This window comes from Tyto alba, unplaced genomic scaffold, assembly GCF_018691265.1.
Source record: "Tyto alba isolate M040663 unplaced genomic scaffold, T.alba_DEE_v4.0 Super-Scaffold_34, whole genome shotgun sequence".
NCBI lineage: Eukaryota > Metazoa > Chordata > Aves > Strigiformes > Tytonidae > Tyto > Tyto alba.
In genome coordinates, this window is record NW_024881309.1 from 6,209,321 (window position 1) to 6,232,335 (window position 23,015).

Consider the following 23,015-nt stretch of genomic DNA (forward strand, 5'->3'; position numbering starts at 1 on the left):
GCTGCCCGTTACCGGTGGGGCTGTTACCGGGAGGGCCCGTTACTGCTGCTGCCCCGTTACCAGCCATGCCCGTTGCCAGCGGGGCCCATTACCATGTGGGCGCTGCTGGGGCTGGCTCTGGGGCTGCTGGCCACCCTGGGCTGGTGGCCAGGCGGGATGCTGGGGGCAGTGGGGGGTACCCCACAGGTAGGTGCGGCCCCCAGCCTCCCCCGGCCCCGCTCCCCAGCAGCGGCTCCGCCGGCTCCTAACACTCCTCTCCCCGCGGGCAGCGCACCCGGACCTACATCGTCCCCATCGAGGGGACCCCCCGCACCGTGCGCTTGCGGCAGCAGTAAGTGGGGTGCAGCAGGCTGGCAGCACCTTCCCTGGGGACTCGGGAGGGACATGGCCTCGTGGGGTGGCCACGGCCTCGTGGGGTGGCCACCACGTGTGGCCACGGTGCTGACTGCAAGGGTGTCGTCTCCGTTTTGTACGTAGAGTGTTTTTGCCAGAGGATTTCCGGATCTATACCGATGGCCGAGGGGGGCTTGCAAAATCTGAACTGGCACATATCGAGGTAACACCCCGTGTGCTGTACCCACCGCTCTGAGAGCAGGGCAGCTGTGGACGTGCTCGGGGAGGATCGTGCAGGGACAGTCCCCTCTGCCACAGTGCTCTAGAGCCCTGCTCTCCCCCGACACGGTGCCAGCAGGGATTTTCTCAAGGCACCAAACCCACTCCCCGGGACCGCAGGTAACCAAGCCAGTGATGTTCAAACGCCGATGTGACTGGTTTGACATGCTGGGAGGAAGGCGGGCAGCAGCCAGCCAGGGGTTTTTTGGAGGGGCAGGGGTGTGGGCTCAGCCTCCAGGTAACACAGCGATTCAAACAATCCCACGGCTCACGGTGGAGCCTGCGTGGGCTCGGGGGGCTGCGGCTCCTGCCGGGGGAACGGCCGCATCACCCAGCCAGCACGGCGTTTGGGAGGACAGCCACGCATCGGCTCGCAGCGAGGGCTGGCGCGGGGGTGTCACGGGTTCGTGGGGACAGCAGGGAGCTGAGGAAAGGACAAAACCCACCCGGGGGTCAGGGCAGGTGTCTGCCCGCCGAGGAGGCCGCGGCGCTGCGTGCCCACCCTCTGTGGGGATGGGGAGCGCAGCGCAGGCGGTGGCACGGTCTGGAGCCTCGCAGGCTGCCCCGCTCCCCGGGTCCCTGGGGAGGAGGCACCGAGCCATTGGCAGGGCTTTGCTCCTTCCAGCGCGACTGCTTCTACGAAGGCTACGTCGAGGGTCTCCCTGTTTCGCTCGTGGCGCTCAGCACCTGCTCCGGCCTGAGGTAAAGCGGGTGCCTGCGCGGGGGGAACCGGCGGCGGTGCGGGTCCAGGCGGTGCCGGCGCCATCCCGGGGCGGCGGGGGAGCCATTCCTGCCCCTCCACGCCTTTGCTTTCCAGCGGGATCCTGCAGCTCGCGAATGCCAGCTATGGGATCAAGCCTCTGGGGGCTTCCGCTGGGTATCAGCATCTCGTGTACCCGGTGTGGAACAAAAATGTAGAGGCTCGACTGTTTGTAGAAAACAGCTCTCTTGCCTGGACCGGGGAGGTGTCACGGAAGCCAGAGGATGCGATAGCGGTGAGTACACCTCCCAGCCGGCGGGTCTTCAGCGAGATGTAGCTGTAAACGTGGGAAATTTGTAGCCAAAGGATGCCTCGATGTGTGCAGTAGTGTGTTGTCTCTGAGCTGGTTTGGTACAGCGGATGCTAAAGGGCTTGGTAACCTGTCTGTGCTAAGGATGAGGGCGGGAGCTGAGGGTGGTCTGAGGTTGGGCGAGCAGGACGAGGATTTCTCATGTGAGAGTCAACCCTGCCTGCTTCTTAACGAGGCGGAGGAGAGCCAGGCAAAGGGGACGGCACGTTCCTTTGCTGGAACTTACCCCTTGGGCCGAAGCCCCCGGGGGGACGGTGGCCCTGGCAGGCCACGGGGCTGCAGGGCTGTTGTACGGTCAGTGCTGGCCTCTGCTCTCCGTTTTAAGTCGCTTGCTTTTTTTCTCCATCGGTCGGTGGTCTTGCCAAATGTCTGTTGTTGTAAAGATGGCTGAGGCTGTGGTGTTGTGGGTGATGTATGGACTGTTTTCCTGGGAGCCCGGGGCTGTTTGTCAGACAGCCCCAGGAGGCCGTGAAGTGCGATAACTGGCCATGCACCCAGAGCTCTCCTTTGCAGAGCCACCGCTGACTACAGAAGTTCTGCACTAATGTGTGGTTTGGGGTTTTTTTTGTTGTTTAGTTTGTTTTGTTATTTGATTTCCTTAAAGAGTAAGCAAGCTGTCCGTAGATCCCTCTGGTATCTGGAAATGCACGCAGTTTTGGACAAGGCTCTGGTAAGTCTTTTGCATCCTCTCTGCTGTAAATTGTTGCCACTAGAAAAAAACAAGTAGCTCCACACGAATGTCAAAGGCAATTTGCAACAAGACTTGGGGGTCTCCACGCAATGGGAACGAACTCCCGCGGGCAGGGACAGGACTGTGTTGCTGCAGGGACCACAGCCAGCACCCTCAGAGTTTGCCTTGCACGCTGCCCTGACATGCTCTGGTTTGTCGTCTTTTAGTATGACTACATGGGAGCAGACAAGGATGCAGTGACAGCCAAGGTGGTGCAGCTTTTCAGCTACGTGAACAGTGTAAGTTGCTTTTGGTCGCATCCTGAACGTGTGTGGGGAGTGTGGTAGCGGTACGGATACGGCCCCGCGGCTGAGCAAGCGGGAGGCTGCGGGGCGGCAGGGCTCTGTGGACCAGCCGTGTGTCTGTCCACCTCCAGATGTTTGCTCGTCTCAACCTGACAATAGTGCTGTCGTCTCTGGAGTTCTGGACGGAAAAGAACAAAATCCCAACCACGGGAGATGCTGAGGAGTTGCTGCAGAGATTTTTGCAGTGGAAAAATGTGCATCGTGTGTTGCGGCTGCAGGACATAACGTTCCTACTTGTGTAAGACGAGGCTGGCTGTGTTAGTGTGGACGCAAAAGGAAGAGGAAGGTGCCGTTACCCCGTGTGTCGGGCTGAGTCTGGTCTGTTCCCCAGTTACAGGGAGCAGTCCCGTTACGTGGGCGCATCTTCTGTGAGGAAGCTGTGTCTCAGAAACCGCGCTGGAGGCGTTGCCTTGGTACGGAATCCCCGAGCTGTCTGCCTGTCCCTGTAACCTCCCACACCTGGGCGGAGGGTGGTGAGCGGCGCCTCTGGATCTACGCCCCGCACAGCCCGAGGCCGAGGAGCCCCCGGGCAGGAGCTGGGGGGCTCAGAGCGGTGCCCCCTGGGGCTGTGGGTGCGAGCAGAGCCCCAGGGGCTGAGGCCGGTCCTTGTCCCCCCTGCAGTACCCCCGGGCTATGACGCTGGAGGCGTTTGCGGTGATCGTGTCCCGGCTGCTGGGGCTCAGCCTGGGGATGACGTACGACGATCCCGGGAGCTGTCACTGCGCAGGAGCCGCCTGCATAATGCAGGCCAGTTCGGTGTAAGGCTCCCCCCGCCTCCCCCCGGCGCTCGGGGGGGGTTCGGTGTGATGGCACGAGGAGTGGGACACGCTGCCCATCTGCAGGAGCAGGGGGGGGCAGCTCCTGGGGGCGGCTGCAGCGGAGAGCGGCTGCCCCACGTTACCGGCGTCTTCTGCGGGCAGGGGGACCCACACAGCCCCAAACACAGACCCTGGTAGTGACAGCCCCGTCCCCTGGCTTGCAGACACTCGGCTGGCGTGAAAGCCTTCAGCAGCTGCAGCGTAAGAGACTTCCAGCGTTTCCTCGCGGCCGGGGAAGGGCAGTGTCTGCTGAACCGGCCAGCCTTGGACGCAGCGTATAAAGCTCCCGTGTGCGGCAACAAAGTGGTGGAGCTGGGAGAGGCTTGTGACTGCGGTACGGCAGAGGTTAGCTGTGGAGCCTTGGTACAGCAGGAAAGAGCTGAGCCGTGTGTCCCGGGGGGGAAGAACAACCCCAAGTGAGGCATGAATTGCTCCTGTACCCTCCAGACCTCTGTGCAGGGCAGAGAGGGCCCGAGGCTTCACGAAACCCTAAAGCCATGCAGACACTGGCTGGGGTTGCCACCGTGTCCCAAAGAAGCTGTCGCAGAGGGCTGTTGTGTGATGGTGGTAACGGGTGGATGGAGGGAGTTTGTAAGTGGCTGTAGCTGTAAAGAGGGGCTGCCCCAGCCCCCCCCGCGGGGACACAGCCTGTGATGTGCTGGTGGCAGCCAGCGTGGCAGAGGGCTCTGCCTGGGGACCCTGGGTGCCGCCGGAGAGCCTGGGAGATGAGAGGGGCTGCCAGAGGGAAGGGCCACGCTCTCCGGCTTGTTCCTTTGTCATCTGTGGGAGAAGCAGAACCTCATCTGACTGTCCCCACCGGTCACCCCCAGGAGTGTCAGCGTGACCCGTGCTGCACCGTTGGCTGCAAGATGAGGAGAGGGGCACAGTGCCTGTCGGGACCGTGCTGCCAGAAGTGCCGGGTGAGCTGTATGGTGGGAGCAGGCACGCCACGCTCCCGAGGGATAGCCCCTGCCCCTGCATCGCCCGCTTGCACGCCTGGTGTGAGGCGGGAGTGTAACGGGGGCCGGGGGGGAACGCGGGGACTGTGCATCCAGCCGGCGGCACCGGCTAGCGTGCTGATGTGGAGGGCTGGGAAGCGAAGCGAGCACTGTGAAGGGCTGGTGCCCGTTAGGCGCCTGTCTCCCAGGAAGGTGTTTTTAGGGCGCGGGTCCTGTGCCGGCTCCCAAAGTACTGCGGTGAAGGAGATGCCGGCTTTACGGGCACATGCGAGGCTTGTAGCAGCATCCTCCCAGCTGGGCAGCACGGGGCTGGGTGACTTGGTGGTGGTACGTCTGAGTCTCGCCCAGAGAGCTCGCCCAGGGGCCAGCTGGGGATGTGGGAGCTGGAGCAAAGGCAGGGCGAGCAGAACTCGGCACGCCAGAGTCAGGCCGTGCGGGTGCCGGTGGTCTGGTGGTGTGCAGGAGTTCCGGGGGCTGCAGCCAGACCTGGGGCTCCAAAGCACCGGCTGCTGCTTTGGTCTTGCAGATGCGCAGAGAGGAAAGGCTGCAGAGTGGTCAGGAGCCAACGGGGCTGAGAGCTGCTGTGCTGCTCTCCGTGTTGTGCAGATCAGGCCAGCCGGTGTCACCGCGGGAGAAGCTTTGGGGGTCCTTTTGTTTGTGTGTTGCTGGTCGATGCAGCTGCTGAAAATGGCAGACAGAGCGGTTGGGCTGAAATCTCCCCTTACAAGCCTTGATTCCAGGCAGCTGGAAGTCGTGTGGGGAAACTGGGGGTGCTGGTCAGCAGCAGGGTCAGTGGGAGCCAGCACTGTGCCTTGAGTGGTCAGGCAGGACAGGATGATCGGTGTAGGCCCCTTCTAAGTGAAAAATATTCTTTCTCTTCTCTTCTTCCTTTTTTCTCTCCACTCCTCTTCCTTTTTAGTCTTCTCTCTCTTCTCCTAATTCCATTGTAATCTGTTGTTTTGAAATTGTGTTCTAGTGAAATTCAGTTTTCTTCCCTCTAGTTTGTGAAAAAAGGCAGGTTATGTAGAAGCAGCTCTGAGGACGAGTGCGAGTTGAAGGAATATTGCAACGGCACATCTGGGGAGTGCACACCCAACCTCTGGGTCATGGACGGGCATCCCTGCAGCAGGAACAGCGCCTTCTGCTACCGGGGAGTCTGCCAGACCGCCGATAAGCAGTGTCAGAAGGTCTTTGGCCGAGGTAAGGGTGACAGGTTGCAGGAGGGGGGCTGGCTGTCAGGCGGGAAATGCAAAGATCTGGAAGGGAAGCACTGTAAGGGGAAACCCTGGCAACCCAACCCATGTGTGCAGGTGAAAAGGGACAGGAGGTGCAGAGGGAAGGGAGGAAACGTGTTGGGCTGTCTGACATCGGTGTGCTGCCGCTGTGTGCCACAGTGGCTGGGATGCCACAGTGCATCTGCGGGGAGACACGGGGCTGCTTTGGCGGTGTGCTGTCGGGTGTGATGCAGTCGTGAGCGTCCTGGGCACCTGGAGAAACGGCTGGCAGTGAAGGAGCAGTGTGTCGTTGGAGGTGGCAGTGGGCGCATCTGGGGGGGGGGACACTGCCACGCAGGACAGGGCTGGCTAGCTGCGAGCACTGTCCTTTCCAGCTGGGTGGATGGTCTCGTTTTCTGGGACGTGACTCCCCGAAATGTCCCAGAAGGTCCTGTGGCTGTCCCGGGGGGAGCCTGGCGTGGAGCTGACGGGCACGCAGGGGTGCAAATGGGGGGCAGCCAGAGCATCCCATAGCAGCAGGAGGGCGAGCAGGCTGGGTCTGGGCTCCTGCACAGCCGCGGCTCCGAGTGCCTGTGAGCACACGCCTGGCCCCGGGCACCACCGAGCAGCGGCTGCAGCCTGTGCCCTCAGTGGTGACGCCCAACCCCGAGGTGAGAGGGGCTGTTGGACAGACCGAGCGTGGTGTTATGTGTTTGCAGGCGCCAAGAACGGGCCCTTGGCTTGCTACAAAGAAATTAACAGCCAAAGGGACAGAATGGGACACTGCGGCTCCGATGGCCGTGGCTACCAGCGTTGTGCGTGGAAGTAAGTGCCGTAGCAAGGGTGCTGGGCTGCTCCGGCTGCAGCGCGGTCTGCCACAGAGCGGGGAGCCCGGCCCCGTGGCGGGGGGAGAGGCAGAGCACAGAGGGGGTCCCCAAGCCCACACAGACGGGGTCCCCGAGCCCAACCACCCATTGGCAGAGGGGAACATGCCGTCCTGGGGAGGGGTGGGCAGGGGCCCTGGACGTGCCCGTGCAGGGCCGGTGGGTGCACAGGCTGGGAGAAGGGGATGCAGAGGGGGCCCGTCGTGGATGTTAGTGTGTCGTGTCCGTATGCTGGGAATCGGACGCTCAGGGTCCCTTCTCCAAGCGCTCGCTCAGTGTTGGCAACTGAGCTGAACTGGAAGGATGAAGGTGGCTGTTGTCAAGTCCTTTGCTTGCGGTGCCTTTGCAGAGATCTGCAATGCGGGAAGCTCGTGTGTGAATATCCAGGCTCCAGGCCCTTTACCAAGGAGAAGGCTGCTGTGGTCTATGCTCGAGTGCAGAACAAGCTGTGTGTAACGTTAGACTACATGAAGCCTCCCACGGAGAGGGACCCCATGCTGGTGAACGACGGCACTGTCTGTGATGAGCACAAGGTAAGTGAGCCCTGATGTGTCGCAGCTCCCCTGGGAGAAGAAGGACGTGCAGAAAGTATTGCTGTGGAGGCAGCGTCGGGGCCCCCAGGGCAGCGGCTCTTCTGTTGACTCCATCCCAGAGGAGTCGGGATGGATGTATGGGCGGCACGACCCTCTTCAGACAGGGTCTGGCACGGAGCCTGGTGCTCCCTTGTGAGTTCCCAAAAGATCTGCAGCTCTCCTGAGTTGGAGTCGGGTCTGGAACCGCCTGGCTGGCCGACCCAGGGCTGCCTGTGTGCTTGTGCTGCAGATCTGCCTGAACCAGCAGTGTGTGCCTGCTGCTGTCCTGAACTACAAATGTGAGATGAAGACCAAGTGCCACAATCACGGTGTAAGTCACGGTGCTGCGCATTGTTGCTCGTGGTTTGTTCAACTCTCTGGAGACGTGGCTCACAAAAGCGGTGTCTCGGGTCATATTTGTGGGGAAGAGCAGCTGAGGGCGGCTCAATGGTGGAGGCGCTGGAGCACCTCTCAAGGCTGCATGCGTAGCACCTCCAGCAGAACTCCCTTGAGGAGCCAAGCAGCTCCTCTCTGTAAATCAGCCAAACAGAAAAAGTGTCAGAGCCTGCCAGGAGGCTGGAAGAAGTGATAAAGATGGGGAGAAGGCAGAGCCTGGGAGGGGAGAGCCGTCACTGACCGGGGCTGTGTGAGCAGGGAGGCTTTGCCTGGCACAAGGTGCCCTGGTGTCTGTGCCCAGTGTCTGGCGAGCGAGGATGTGTAGGCACGATCCTCTGCAGCTGGCTAGAAATCCTGTCTCCCGTCATGCAGGTCTGCGATAACCAAGGGAGCTGCCATTGCCATCCCGGCTGGAAACCACCGACTTGCCAGGAGAAAGCAGGGGTGACGGGTGGGAGCGGCAGCAGCCTGTACGGAGATGGTGAGTGGTGAGGGCAGCGGCTGCTCGGGGTGGGAGTTCTCACGGGAAGAGATGGGGCCGGGTAGCGGATTCCTGTTCGGGCCGTGGCTTGCCAGAGCAGGGCCGTGTAGGCAAGTGTCTGGGTCCTGTGGCGTGTCCCAGGATGGGCTCAAGGAGGTTGTTTTGTTTCCTGTGCCTGGATGAAGCAGACATCGAGGGCGAGGGCTCGCTGAAGCTGTGGCTGCTTCTGGCCTTCTGCCTCTTTGTGCCTGTCGCCGTCGGGCTCATCCTCATGGCTCTAAGGAGAAGCCTCCCGAGGTGCTGTCTCACCACAGAGGAGTTGGATAAAGACAAGTGAGTCTGTTCTCTGCACCAAAGGGTGTCAAGGTGGTGGTGTCTGGGTGACACAGAGGTGAGCAGCGGGAAAGCTGGAGCCTGGACAAGGGCTCTCACCATGCAGCATGCCTGAGGCGGGAAGAGGAAGAGGGAGCGACAGACGATGAAGGGACGAGGCCACGGGGCCCCGTGCGTGGAGGTGCCTGCCCGTGCAGGCAGGCTCGGTGGAGGGCTGGACCGAGCGTCCCTTGGGCGAGGTGCTGAGGGCTGTCCCCGTGCTGGGCCCTCGGGAGAGCGAGCCGGGGTGCAGGCGTCTGTGTCCCTTGGCACGTGAGCGTGGCAGGCTGCCGGGGCAGCCCTGGGGCGGGCAGGGACGTTGGGGTGGAGGTGGCCGGAGGTAGGTGCTGCCCAGAAGTAATCGGTTCCTCCCTGGCAGCGCGTGCAGGAGCGCAGTCCCTGGAGAGCACGGCGCGGAGCACGCTGCGGTGCAGCACGGTGGAGGGGACCCCCCCGGCCCCGGGCTTGGAGCGACCCTCAGCCTGGGTAGTGGTCGCTGTATGCGTGTGTAGTGGGTCTCTTGTGGCATGTGTCGTTCAGTAAAAGGTGTCTATGATCCCTGAGGAGCTGTGTGATCCCTGAGCGGCACAGTGTGCCTGGACCGGGGGGGCCACGGGGTGCGTGCAGGAGCCCCGGCTGCATGCTGTGACGATGAGCGCAAGGGCTGCTCCTGCCTGGGACACAGCCAGGAGACGTGGCCAGCCCTGACCAGCATGTGCCCAGTGCAATGCCAGTGACTGACTGGTGCTGCCAGCCCTGCCCTTGTTAGACTCGGAGCCGGTGGGGCAGGAGGGGGGCAGGCCTGGCCCAGCATCAGCCAAGTGATGGAGCGACCACACAGCCCTGGCGAGCCTGTGCCACCCCCGGGGCTGCAAACCCCCACCCTTCCATCCCTTGCCATGGATTTCAGCGTGGAGGAGCTGCTCCTCACCTCCCACTGACTGTACCCTCCAGGGTCCTATGGGACATTGCCCACCCCTCGGCCGCTGCTGCTTGACACCCAGGAGCTGGGTGGGCATGGGGAGCTGCCCCCGCAGCTGGTGATCCCCGAGGCACCTCAGCTCATCACCTCCCTGACCCTGGGGACACCGTTTCATCCCGCAGGAACCTGGGAGTCCTCCTCTCACTCCCCCAAGGGGGACGGTGGCATGGGCTGCTTCCTTGGGTCCGGGCTGGTGGAGGAGTGAGGACTGGGCAGCAGTGCTGGGGGGTCTGCCCAGCACCTCCAGTGCAGCCGCCTGTCCCGCTGCGGCACAGCATGACCCCCTCCGCCTGTGGGCCACGACACTGCCAACCCCCACCCCTGCCCTGCCGAGGGGGCACCAGTGTTTCCTGTGGATCCCTCAGACCTGCACCCCACAGCAATGAACATCCCACTTTCCATGCCCCCCCACCCCAGGACCCATGGCCTCTCCAGCCCCAGCCCCCATCACAGGAACCTTTCCCCTCAGGCACCACTCCCAGTGCCGCTTTTCCCCCAGGAAACCCCCTTTTGGGCAGGTCCTCCTCAAAGCATCCTGCCAAGCCCCCCCCGGCGGGGGGGGGGACACCCACCATTGTCCCTCGGCAGCGGGGGCCCTGTCCTGCCAGGCGCCGTGCTGGGGCGGCAGCGCGGGGCGGATGCGCGGTCCCCTTCCCGCTGGCGGGGGCTGGGGCGGCGGAACCTTGGCTCATCAGAGCCAGCGTCCTGCCAGGAAACCCCCCCTGCACTGGGCGGCCCCTTCCCCGCTCTGGCTGCATCCCCTGGATAGGCAAACCGCAGCACTCAGCCTCACATCTGGGGGGGCGTGGGGGTGCCCTGCCCGGCACCGGCACACCCTGGCACACAAAACCCCTCCATCCTTCCCGTGAGAAAGACCTGCACGGTTGTGCCCCCACCTCGGGCCCCCCCACCCTGTCCCCGAGGTGCAGAGAGCAAACAGCCCCGGCGCAGCATCGCTGCAGCCCTGCGCTTTCCCCGCGGCGGGGGGGGGGAACAAAGGCAGCACCCTGCTGAAACGCAGGGAGACAGCAGCCCCGCCGGGAGGGGCCCTTCCAGCCTTGTTTCATTCATCTCTGCCCCACGGTAGCATGAGCCTCGCCAGCATTAACACCCAACAGTTTTGCTCCTCTGCATCACAATTAGGGCAGAAGCCCGCAGACCCTGATTGCAGGGAGGTCTAATTACCTTCCATGCATCACCCTCTGCTCTGCCTCCGTGGGAGTGGGTGCGTGCAGGACTGCTGCTCGGCTGCAGGCCCGCTGCCAGCGCACCATTCACTGCTGCCAACTAAACCCATCCGTACAGTCCTGCACTTCATCTGGCACTGGGAAGTCAATGACAACGTCAGCTCACGTTCAGCCACGAGGCAGTTCACTGGAAATGCAGGTTAAACCCTTCAGTGACACAAAACACAGCTCAGGGACTTTCACTCCATGGCATGTGGCACTCGCTTCTGCGGCAGCTGCTTCAGATGTGGCTCCCATTAATTTATTTTGGCTGTGCTGGGTGTATTGTTAGCGTGTACATCAGCAGCACCTCCTGCGAGCACGGGGCTGAGCAGCCACTGCTGCCTCGTGTATCGCTCCTGTGGGGACAAAGGTCCCCCAGCCCCCGGGGGTCACACACACTCCCAGAGCCACCAGCACATCTGCCCAGCCCTACCCGGCGCCTGTGGTGGCCACAGGTTTGTGCTGCAGTCTGGGGTCACGGTGTGCTCGGGCTCTGCAGCCCCCAGCGAGATGTGGATGGTCCCTGGTTCTTGCACGGTTCCTGCAGACCAAGCACAGGACGTGAATTTGGCGTTGCCGGGATCCTGGGGAAGGCCAGCTGCAGAGGCAGCGTCACCCCCAGGCCCCTTCGCTGCAGCCCCCCAGGGGAGGCTGGAGCATCCCTGTAGCCCCGAGGGGAGGTCCCAGGGGGAGACATCTCACAGCCCCTACCCGCAGCACAGGAGCTTCCCTGAGCCTTCCCCATAGGCGGATGCCCAGGGGGATGGAGATCAATGTTTGCTCCACGACAACGCCTTATCGGCAACCTTTAGCCGTGTTTGCTCGGCCCCTCCGGCCATTGGGCAGCCGGGCCCTGGCTCCCCCGGGACAAGGTACGCCCCTGCGGCCGGGGCCCCCGGCGCTGGCTCAGCACATACCGGGAGCGGGGCACCCAGAGCACGTCCCGACCCTGCGCCCGGTGATGGAGGCCGGCGACGGCACGGAGGAGCCCCCGCTGCCTCTGGCACTGACAAGGTTTCAGCTCTCCGAGGAGTACGGCTTCCTTCTTCCCCATCCTCTGGTAGGAGACGGCTGTGCCACCGCGTCTGCATGCTACAGGAGACAGAGAGCAGAAAAATAGAGGGGTTGGTGAGCGGCTTTCTGGTTGGGTTTCAATTTAATGCTACTCTATAACAGTTTATAAAAAGCAATGAGGAAGGCACATGCTATTTTGATGTAGACAGTTTCATAGGACAAACCCTTTGCTTTAAAAATGATGAAACTGGCTGCAGCAAGCGCCATGGGAGGAGAGAAGGAGCTCTGCAATTCACACGTTGGCCTTGGCTTTACAAGATTTCAGGGAGTACGAGGAGAGCAGTCAGACTGCAGATCTGTGCTGCAAGCAGTGCCATTTATCACTGGGCTCCCTTCGCACTGGGAGCACTCAGGGACAGGCAGATACTTGTTTATCATCCACTAATTCGCGATCACGCAGGCTGGTATTACAAGACGGGGAACCAGACACAAACCATTAGCTGCGCTCTGCAGGGCTGGCTGGGTGCTGGGAGCATGGGCTGGCAGCGCCCGCTCCCCTCCCTTCCCCGCAGCCCTGCCAGAGCCCCAGGAGAATCTGCAAACGCCACGGAGCAGGATAGCCAGGGGCCCCCAGGCCCCCCCGGCTGGGCAGTGTCCAGCACGACCCTCCCCAGGGGTGCCCAGCGCCGAGTCAGAGCCCCGCTCCAGCCCCGCCGTGCATCCCCCCGCTGCCAGCGCTCCCCTGATTCCCTTTTCTCCCTGTTCTGTGTTACAGCCAGAGCAGGGACCGGAGCAGGAGACTCCGGGTTGTCTCTCAGCCAGTCACGACTCCCAGGAGTTTACTCAGGGCCGAGCTTACAGCCGAGCCCCCTGCTCCCTCCTGCCCCAGCACCCACCGTGTCCCAGCTCGGGGTTACCCTCCCCACCCCAGGATGGACGGGCTCCAGCTGCCTTTGCAGCAACTCCCCGAGAATCAGGCCCACCCCCAGCGCTGAGCCGGTGCTTTGGCTGTCCCAGGACCCCAACCCACGGGCGCGTTCCCCTCCACCCCGCAAACCCCGGCTCTCTCAACTGACCCGTCCCTTCTAACCCCGTGACTTCTTCCCAGCCTTGGCCCTGGCAGTGCCACGTTTGCTGTGACCTGTCCCCCCCCAGCTGCCACCTGCCCGCGCCGCAGTGCTCCAGGTCCCGTTTCTCACAACCCCTCGCTGTTTTGTGAAGGATGATGGCAGCAGTAGGTCCCCCTGCCCCAGCACAGCCCTGAAACCTCCTCTTTAGGGGAGGGGGCTGCATTCTCCCCTGAGCCTGTCCCGGCTTCTTGCACAGCCACATAGCCAGATTTAACTCCCAGACACATCTCCTCCTGCCTCACTCCTGAGCTGCTCAGGAGCCGAGGGAGAGAAGGGACGCAGCCAGCCTCTGTGCATGAACAGCCTCTCGCCTCTCCCTACCCAGACAGAGCTGCCGGCGCCCTACGGTCCCTGGATGGCGATCGCCCACGACCTGCCCCAGCTGATCGCGAGCCATCAGCTCCGCTCACAAGTTCACCAGGTACCCGCGTTATCTTCCCGGGCTCTGGCGCTCGCTCACACCTCGCTCTGACAGAGCAGCGTCTGCAAAAACGCATGGGAAAGCAACCCAGCAGCAAAGCCGTGTCGGCAGCAAGGCCTCGCGCAGACGCCTTTTTGAGTAAAATCCCGCGGTTTACGGTCCGTGCTCACAGACCAACGGCAGTGAACCAGTAGCAAATCCTGCAGGGGTGGGAGGGAATGGAGGCTCGCGGGGAGAGGGCAAGGGCAAGGAGAGGCACGGGGAGGGTCTCTCCCCGACTGGCGGGGCAGCCCCCCACTGCGGGGGGCCCTCGGCATCGCCTGCGGCGCCCCTTGCTCCCGAGGGTCTCCCTGGCAGATGCCGCAGCTGAGCACCCGGCACCTCCGAGGGCACGAGGAGCTGCACTTGGCGCATCTGGTGCTCAGCTTCATCACGATGGGCTACCTCTGGCAGGAGGGCGAGGAGGGCACCGTGAAGGTAAAAGCAACGTGGAGCAGGTTCGCCTGCTCCTTGGGGTCTGATGCTGCTCCCCTGGGACTCATCCCACGGGAGCAAAGCCCCTTTCCTGAGGCTGCAGCAGGAGCGTGACCCCCTCCTGCCTGGTCGGGTGCTGGTAGTTGGGTGCCTTTCACCAACCTGACAGCCTCCCTGTCTTCTCCTGTGCTTTGTGCCATTCAGGTCCTGCCCCGAAATCTCGCTGTCCCTTTCTGGGAGGTCTCAGAGGCCCTCGGCCTCCCCCCCATCCTCAGTCACGCGGACTTTGTGTTGGCCAACTGGAGGAGGAAGAACCCCAACGGGTAAACGGGCAAACACAGGCAGACCAAGCGCGGCTCTTCCCGCGGTCGGGGCAACAGCAACGAGCCTGAGCAAGTCCCGTTCAGCACAGCGGGGACAAATGGTCCCCAAACTGCTCCTGTTCTGCCAAAACCCATTGAAAATCCACCATCGCTGCGGGGAGGGAGGGGGACTGTCTCAGGGGTGCAGACGCAGGCACCCATTGGGGAACCGGGTGCCTCTGGGAGCATCCCCTCAGGGGACGGCGCTTTCCTCGGGCCAACAAGCTCATTTGTCTCCCACCAAGCACAGTCCATTGCTGAAACTGTTTATAATATCTCTCTTTCTCTCTCCTTTTTTTGTGCATTTGTGGGCAATGACTGAAATGCCCTCAGGCCTCTGGAAATTGAGTAAGTATTTAAGATGCTTATTTATTTTCTAGCAGTATTAGTTTTGTTTGAATTGGCTTAGCACTCCAACACTGCAGGGCTCTGCTTAGGTTGAACCTACCTCTTGATATATAAGCACAACAAAAACAGCTCAGCCTTTGGCATGCAAATGCCACTGCAACAACGGCAAAGTGCCGTGACCGTGGCTGACCCTTGGGCTGCTCTAGTCCACGCAGAGCCTGGCTATCACGGGCCTGACATTAGCCCAGCGAGTGCATGGTGAGGGTCACAGATCCCTCAAAACCAGAGCAGCCCCTCTCCCCTTTTGCTCTGCTCCAGCTCGTTTCTGCCCAGGGTGCAGATCAGAGGCTCTGCAGCCGGGAGGGTTTTGCTCCAAGGGCTCAGCGGGTCCTGGGGTGTGCGGGGAAATCCTGAGCAAGCTCCCTCCTAACCCCCGCACGCTCGGCCGCTCCGCCGGTTGCCTCTGCAGGAACCTGGACCCCATCATCTCGCTGCCGGGGGGAGAGAGCCTGCGAGGCTTCATCCTCGTCACCTTCCTGGTGGAGAAGGCGGCTGTGCCTGGGATTAAGGTAGGGAACCGCCACGGCTCTTTGCTCACCCGGGAAGCTCCCGCAGGCACCCCCAGGCTGCACTCGACGCCCCGCTCGCGGGCTGGGGGAGCGGGCAGAGCTGGCGTGGGGGGCAGCGGGTATCCAGAGCCGCTCTACAGCCATCCCAGCCTCCGCAACACTTGGTGCTCTCCCGCCTCAACCCTCGCAGGCCATCGTTCAGGCCATTCGCGCCATCCTGCAGCTCGACGAGGAGACACTGCACCAGGCCCTGCGGGAGCTGGCGGCGGCCATCGGGGACATGAGCAAGGCTTTGAAACGGATGCACGGTAAGAGCAGCCTGCAGCGGGGGGGCAGCTCCTGTCCCCACGTCGCTGGGCACGCTTCAGCTCACCGTCTGCGTTAGCGCAAACGCGCTCGGCCCATAAAGCAGCTCTGGTGGGATGGGGCAGGAGGAGGCGGGTGGAATTCAGGGAAGCTCGGTGCTCGCGGGATGGTGTGCGATGTCTGAGCCCCCCATCGGGCCCGGGGTGAAGCGTGGGGTGTTTTTGGGCTGAGCTGTGAGCACCGATGCTGTGCTGCACACCGCGGTGCCCAAGGAGCCCGGGCGGGGGAAGCCCACCCCAGGGAGGGGGCACCAGCACCCCGCACCGCGCCGGCCCCTCCGGCCGGGTCCGGCCCCCAGCACAGATTCGGGTCACCTCGCTGGGGCGGCGGGGGAGCACTGCCACACAGGAAACGCCGAGGCAGAGGGAGCTAATTGCTTTTTGCCTGCAGTAACATCCACAATCTGGTTTCCTCCTAGACTACGTGGATCCAGCAGTGTTTTACGCTGTGATCCGGATATTTCTCTCCGGGTAAGTGCAGCGCCTTCCCCTCCAAAGCCACCGTGTCGGCAGCTCCCGGGGCCGGGGGGGCAGAGGATGTGCTGGGAAGGGGCAGCCCAGACAGGGCGCGGGGGGGACTGGCTCTGTGTCTGGTGGCCCCAGGGGTGACCCGGTGCCGTCACTCTCCAGGGAGGGGGCTCCCAGGCGCGTGGTCTGCCCAGAGCCGCTGGGCAAGGGCCGGGGCCGAGGGCTGGGCTCTGCCTGCCCACCCGCTCCTCTCCATCCCACACGCCAGCTTGGCCCCGGCACGGTCCCTGCGCCACAACAGCCACAGTTGTGCAGAAATGAATCATTCCTGCTCCCGGCCCCAGCAGTTTTGACAGAAGACTAATTTCTCTTTACTTCGCACACTGCACACACAAAGCTGAGCGGGCTCTCTTCCCTCTGCATGTTAAGGAAGCATCTATAACAAGCCTCTTGCTGTTACTCCAGTACAATTCCATTAATTAAAAAAAAAAAAAAAAAAAAAAAAAAAAGAAATAATCCCAGCCCAAATACTGAAAAAAATCCATTGGGCAATGCAGAAACATGGCCATGAGAGCCCAGCGCTGCAGGTCCTCATCTTCCCTGCGGGGCTGTGAGCATCCCCGACTGCTCTGCTCCCGGGCTTCTCAGGGGGTTTCTATTTTTATTTCTCTTCAGCATATCTCAGCATTCCTAAGTCAAAAGGCTCCATGCATCCTGATTAGGTTTCTCTCATTTTTTATCCAAGCTGACCTTGCCTTGATGGTCATCAGCCTGGAAAAACATGCCTTTTAAATTTGCTTCTGCTTATAAGAACTTCCCACTAGTAAAGGTTACTATAAATACATCCCTGGGAGAGCTAAAAATATTATGGTATTTGATAATGAATCTATTTTCTCCGCAGTTTGTGCAAAATCTGTTCCAGCATTCAAACAGCCTTAGCAGCCAGCACCAAAAGCTTCATGAAGTGGTGCATTCTTCAGAAGGTCAAGAGATGTTTTTGTGCCAGGCACATTATCTCTCTCAAATTATAACTCCTCTTTCCATTTGTGAGCGAGCATTTATCCATTTTTGCACAACAGGCACATAAAGCCAGATGACAGGGGCTGTGAGTTAATGGTGCACAGGGGGGGAGGCACCGACATTGCCCGGTTCCCGGGCTTGCTGAGGACGAGCAGCTTTACGAGAGGGAGGAAATCACATTATAGGCTTGTGCTCTGCTGAAATAAATAAAGACAGGCTGTCCTGCGCTGTCTTTAAAGACATCATCTCAAGAGTAACAAGAACAGGGGAAAAAATCCCAGGTACAAACTTCAAGGGCTTGGAAGAGCATTTGGGTGACTCTATCTGCCGCAGCGGCCGCCCGGCTTCTCCTAACGGCCACCGGCATTTCGAGGAATTCATGTTAAGTGCCACTATTGCCCGGACAAACGCCCCGTCCCCCCCTGCACACCCAAAGCAGCTCTGCAGGTGCAACCCCCCCCGCGGCACCCGCCCGCCCAGGACCCGGCGGAGCCGGCGGTGCTCACCAACTCTCAGCCAGCCCACGGAACGATCCCGAGCTCCGAGGCGGAGGATAACTGAGCATTTCTCCCTACACCCCTGGCCTTGTCACGCACCTCGACACAGCGTTTGATTGCCAAGTTTATCTCGCGTTTGAGGGCAGCTGGCAAGGCCGAGCGAGGAGGAGGAGGAGATGGTGGGCAGGGTCAGGAGGGTTTTGCTCAATCTTGCCAGCCCAGGGTCCCTTCTTGCAGCCCCCCCACCCCGTTACCAGCTGCCCCGTGGCCGCTCCCGGCCTGACTGCTCTGTCTTCCCGCTCAGCTGGAGAGATAACCCTGCCATGCCGGACGGGCTGGTGTACGAAGGTGTGCGTGACGAGCCCATGGCATACTCGGGAGGGAGCGCGGCCCAGAGCACCGTCCTTCACGCTTTTGATGAGCTCCTGGGGATTTGCCATAGTGAAGAGAGCAGTAAGTCACACACTTCTCCTTCTTCCCTTTTTCCCAGGGCTGTGCCCAGCTCTGCCAGTTGGCAGGACACGCGCCCATCTCGCCCTCACAAACCCTTCACAGAGCCCAGCTGGGACGAGGCTCTGCCCAGTTCATTAGGGAGGAAGTCTACAAAGGAGGCTCTGGCAGGCACTTCCTCACCTCTATAAATTCCCAGATGGACAGGATTTGCTTTTCGCGTGTCCGCTTCTTACTGAGGTTATATAGGGGTACAGAGATGAGGGAGCAGAGCGCGCCAGCATCCTGCCAGTAATTTAGCTCATCCGTATACATAGCTTCACATCAGTCTGTCCCACAACAGAATATATTTATCAGAAATCAGCAAAACCACTCTAATAGCTAGAAAACCAAACCCAAACAACCCCAAATCAACAGACTGAGAGCAAGGGCTAAAACCTGCCTTTTAGGGTTAAGACCAACCCTAATGGAGCATTGACCTAATATGGGATTTCTTTCTCAATTAATCGGAGGCACTGAGGCAGAACGGCACCGTGGTCCCTGCAGACCACGCCAGCGCCAGCGCTGCAGTGCGGCCGCTCTTTGAGAGCATCGCCCACGACTTACTCCTTCCTTTGTTGGTGCCTTGCAGCCGCCTTCCTGCACAGGATGAGGGACTACATGCCCCCGCCCCACAGAGCCTTTGTGGAGCAGATCCGCCGTGCCCCCTCCCTGAAGCAGCACGTGCTCTCCTCCGGAGACGCGCGGCTCTGCGCGGCTTTCAACCGCTGCGTCTCCGCGCTGGCAGATTTCAGGTCCCACCACATCACCATCGTCACCAAGTACATCGCTGCTGCAGCAGCCAAAGCCAAGGCCGGGCGGGCAGAGCCGGGCGACGGGGCTGGCCCCTCCGCGGGGAAGCCCCCGTCCGCGCTGGAGGCCAAAGGGACCGGCGGGTCCCACATCTTCAGCTTCCTGAAGAGCGTCCGGGACACGACCAGGGCCGGGGTGCTAAGGGCCTGACCTGCCCCCGGGGTTGGCGAGGCCCGGCTCGAGGCAGGAGGCTGAGCGGCCCCGGTGCGTGTCCGCAGCGCGGGGGCCAGAAGCCACCCGCAGCGGCCGTCACCCAAAACCTCCTCTCAGCAGCCCCCCTCCCGCTCGCGCCCGTCTGGGACGCGGGAACGCGCTCGGGGTCGTCGAGGGGGGAGAGCACTGCTGCTGCGGGCCCCCAAAAGGCACACAGTGACCACAGCACCCTCCCACGGCACCGGGATGGGCACAGCACCCTCCCATGGCACCAGGATGGGCACAACACCCTTCTATAGCACCAGGATGGGTGCAGCACCCTCCCACAGCACTGAGATGGGCGCAGCACCCTCCCATGGCACCGAGATGGGCACAGCACCCTTCCATGGCACTGAGATGGGCACAGCACCCTTCCATGGCACCAGGATGGGCACAGCACCCTCCCACAGCACTGAGATGGGTGCAGCACCCTCCCACGGCACCGGGATGGGCACAGCACCCTCCCACGGCACCGAGATGGGCGCAGCACCCTCCCACGGCACCGGGATGGGCACAGCACCCTCCCACGGCACTGAGATGGGTGCAGCACCCTCCCACGGCACCGGGATGGGCACAGCACCCTCCCACGGCACCAGGATGGGCACAGCACCCTCCCACGGCACCAGGATGGGTGCAGCACCCTCCCACGGCACCAGGATGGGCGCAGCACCCTCCCACGGCACCGAGATGGGCGCAGCACCCTCCCACGGCACTGAGATGGGCACAGCACCCTCCCACGGCACCGAGATGGGCGCAGCACCCTCCCACAGCACCAGGATGGGCACAGCACCATTCCACGGCACCAGGATGGGTGCAGCACCCTTCCATGGCACCGGGAAGTGCCGTGCCCGTCCAAGCCCACCAGGCTCCCTCCCCACGACACCCCGGCTGGGGGCTGCCCCCCCGCTGCGGGGGCTGCAGCCGCGGCTGGACAGGGCGGGGGTCATACAGACCAATAAAGCAGCGATCCCCACACCCAGCCGTGCTGCCGGGCCGTGGCCCATCGCGACATCCCAGCGCTTCTCCATCGCGAGGTGGCGGCACAAACCTGCTTTTGGCTCGGCCGCAGCCGGGCTCCCTGGCAGCGGAGGAACGGGGAGCGGGGGGCAGGTAAAACAAAACACCGGTCGGGATTTGGGAGGGCTGCGGCCAGTGCTGGTGGCTGCGGGCCGCAAGACGGGGCTTCCCGCTGGCTTTGGCACCCAGGCACTGCCCGTGAAACACCCGGACACGTTCCTTACATGCCGGGGGCTGCCAGGCCCCTGTGGGTCCCAAACCACCAAGGCAGCAATCCTCATCAAATCCCGATACTTGGGCTGATAACGGCAGGCAGCCCAGTCTAAAAGTCAGGCTCCTGCTTGCCCAGCCTTTCACAATTACTTGTTTATGTACAAGACAGATGGATTTGTCTGATGAAATGCCTGCTCCCAGTTTGAGTAACAGGCAGAGATCCCACACTTGCTGCGTCTGCAGCGGGATCACAATTACTCACAGGGGAAGTCTGCTGACAAGCACCAACGCTCCAGTCATGGGAATGATGCTGAAGTCACTCAAACCCAGCCAAGAGAGGGAAGTGGACGAGAGAAGTGAGCAGAACATGTGGGGAAAGTGCAGGGTGGCAGGGAGGCTGGTGTTCACTCGGAGATGCTGCATTAAGGCATAAGGCTTTACTGTCTACTGCCAACTTCACTGCAGCTCCTGATTTATTAAAGGCTCGGGATGTCACAGGGGCAAAGCTGCAACACTTGGGCTCACAAAGGCTTCACTTTCTTAAGTCGCAGTGAGGAATACCGTGCTGTGGCAGGGGATGCAGGGACAAACGGTTTCCTCAAGGGGCCGGCAGGGACAAACACCTCAGACAAACCCATGGTCCTCACCAGGTATCTACAGCAGACCGACACCCAGCCTGATGCCAGGTTCAGCCCAGGCCCTAATACACAGGCTCCTACGGTGCAGACACAGCAGCAGATGAAGCAAGACCAGCGAACAGCCCCACAGCTCGGCACAGCTCCCGGCTGCTCCCCCGCGCATCGCTCCCTGGCCCCGGGATGCTGAGCTGGCCTCGCCTCACCCCACCGTCATGGGGGCGTGGGCAGATCTTTGCACTGAGAGCAGCGTTAAAGCTTTTTTTTGCAGTGCCAGGTGCCCAAGATGCCCTTTTACAGAAAGAGAGCACTCCCAAATTCCTTGGAATTGGCATCTTTAGGGAAATCAGGCCATATGCCTCCATGTTTTGCCTGCCCAGGTTTTGCTGGCACGGCCACCAGAGACAGGTTTCACACCCAATCAGTGTCTTGGTGCAAAAATAGCTCTGGCAGTGCCACTTCTCCTGCACTATCAGAAGAAAGTCAAGGTCCTTTGAAATGAGGCTTCGTTCCCATAAGGGCAACAAAAAACTCAGCACACAGCAGCTTGAATTATTAAAGCTCCTAGCTAAATTTTATTTTGTGCCCTCTTTTGAAAGGCAGTCTTAAAACTGGGGCTTAGGAGAAGATATCTTCAGTAAACAACCTATGGGAACATGTCAGCATCTTTAAATCTTTGCCTGGCAGCCCTCATTCCACTTGATCTTCATTTCTGAATAGCTGCTGCATATTTTATGTAGGAAATATTTCATTCTGATGATTGTCTTGGTCTATTACATTTCAGACCATTTCAGGAAAACAGCAAACTTAGAGGGGGGAAAAAAAAAGTCACTCCAGCTAAATGAAAAATACAGCCAGGACTTTCAGGGAGCTGGTGCAGGCTGGCACTGCAGGGGAGACACGTGGGCTCCACGCACGCTGTGAAGCGCCCGAACCCACGGGGCTCAGCAGCGATGCCGGTGCCAGGAAGGGGCAAAGGGCCCCCAGGGGGCATTTTTTTCCCACTGCAAACCCTTGCAAAGCCCCAGGGCCCTTCTCCACACACGCCGCCCCTGCCCCGGACTGGCAGAATCACAGCAACGCTCCAGCTCAGGAGGAAGGCTGGCAGATTTGGGCTGCCCTGGAAGAGAAAAAGGAGCTGGGAAACCAGAGGAGAGATGCCAGCGGGCTCTGGAGAGCCAAGGGGGTACCCTGCACGGGTGGGCACACTCACCTTCAGCATTTGGGGGATGAGGAGGGTGCCCAAAAAGCTGCACAGAAACAGACCACGGTGTTCCCAGGTCAGCAAACTACCTAGCAAGGGCTCATCACATTTGAGTTCACTTTACCAAATGCTTTGCGAGAGACACAGCCAGCAACAGCTCACACATTAATCAGATTCAGCGCCTTTAAAAGTCAGATTCAGGAAAGATCCTGCCGCACTCTCAGCACCCAGCCAGTGAGGCACAGTGAGGCACAGACCCTTCTCGTCCTCCCTCCTGGCAGGCTGGGACAGCTGCTTCACAAGAGCTTTGATTTCTTTCTGTTTCCAAACCACTGCTGTCTAATATTGATCACAAGATGCAGACATCTAAGGTCTCAGGTGCATTACGACTGCATTTAAATAATTTACGCCTGCGCCTAAAAAATGCCACGATACGTTTGAGAATAACACGGTGCTTGGCATTAATTTTGCGTGCTGCTGTCAGGGACCGCACTGCGAGACGGGTCTGCGGGGCCGAGCTCAGCCCTGAAGGGCTCGTTTCGGCGGGCACGGGGGGAGGCACAGCCCTTCTGCCACCCAGGGTGATGCCAAGAGCAAAGGAAATTTGTAAAGAGAGCTGTGCCACAGTCACAGCCCAGAGCCCCAGTGGCACAACCAGAGCCCGTGGGACGCTCCAGACGCCCTGTGCTGCTGCCTGCAGTGGGACGGGCAGAGTTTAGCTCATTTCTGCCCAGGCTCCACACGAATGAAACGGGATTTTGCATCACCTCCCTGAACCCGGCAGCATCCGCTGGGTCAGCCAGGACAGGCACCGAGAAGGGAGCTGCTGCAAAACCGAGAGGGATGTCACAGCCCTCGGCCACAACCAGAACAGCAGCTACAGACCCAAATTAGCACCACCCACACAGAAAACTCTCTTATCACTGCAAACAGAGGCCCTGCCCCTGCAGCGCTGATGCACACATTTCCATTGCGACTCTGCGGCTCCGGAGCCGCCCCACAGCCCCCGCGTGGTACTCCCAGCCCCGTTCTGGGGGTGTCCCCCTTCTTGACACCTCGTTACCCCCCTTTATCAAGCGGAGATTTTCCTCCAAAGAATCTGACCCACGAAATGGAGGAGGAAGCCCAGTGCACACCCCGGGGGGGAGGCAGGAGTTGTC

General features: G+C 61.1%; 2 protein-coding genes across 2 annotated transcripts; both read left to right on the plus strand.

Moving 5' to 3' along the window:
* The first annotated feature begins 93 nt into the window (after nucleotides 1-93).
* On the plus strand, nucleotides 94-8,925 carry LOC116959094 (disintegrin and metalloproteinase domain-containing protein 2-like). The gene is made up of 19 exons (XM_032982764.2): nucleotides 94-186; nucleotides 270-331; nucleotides 478-556; nucleotides 1,238-1,314; nucleotides 1,430-1,604; nucleotides 2,287-2,352; nucleotides 2,580-2,651; nucleotides 2,789-2,955; nucleotides 3,049-3,130; nucleotides 3,339-3,475; nucleotides 3,700-3,880; nucleotides 4,366-4,455; nucleotides 5,496-5,694; nucleotides 6,428-6,533; nucleotides 6,942-7,125; nucleotides 7,415-7,495; nucleotides 7,933-8,041; nucleotides 8,230-8,374; nucleotides 8,793-8,925. The coding sequence occupies exons 1-19, from the start codon at nucleotides 94-96 to the stop codon at nucleotides 8,923-8,925; spliced, it is 2,238 nt and encodes a 745-aa protein (XP_032838655.2).
* A 2,654-nt stretch (nucleotides 8,926-11,579) lies between these two features.
* On the plus strand, nucleotides 11,580-18,744 carry IDO2 (indoleamine 2,3-dioxygenase 2). Its single transcript, XM_042801509.1, is given in 11 exon segments — nucleotides 11,580-11,717; nucleotides 11,720-11,752; nucleotides 13,094-13,184; nucleotides 13,470-13,666; nucleotides 13,868-13,986; nucleotides 14,359-14,373; nucleotides 14,843-14,942; nucleotides 15,133-15,250; nucleotides 15,727-15,778; nucleotides 17,597-17,745; nucleotides 18,374-18,744. Coding segments are annotated over 11 exon segments (1,377 nt in total). The 5' UTR covers nucleotides 11,580-11,585.
* Nucleotides 18,745-23,015: the final 4,271 nt, after the last annotated feature.

Coding starts and splice junctions, on each gene's coding strand:
- LOC116959094 (XM_032982764.2), top strand. CDS start 94: ATGTGGGCGCTGCTGGGGCTGGCTCTGGGGCTGCTGGCCACCCTGGGC. Junction 1,315..1,429: donor AGCACCTGCTCCGGCCTGAG/GTAAAGCGGGTG, acceptor TTTGCTTTCCAG/CGGGATCCTGCAGCTCGCGA. Junction 2,652..2,788: donor TTTTCAGCTACGTGAACAGT/GTAAGTTGCTTT, acceptor GTCCACCTCCAG/ATGTTTGCTCGTCTCAACCT.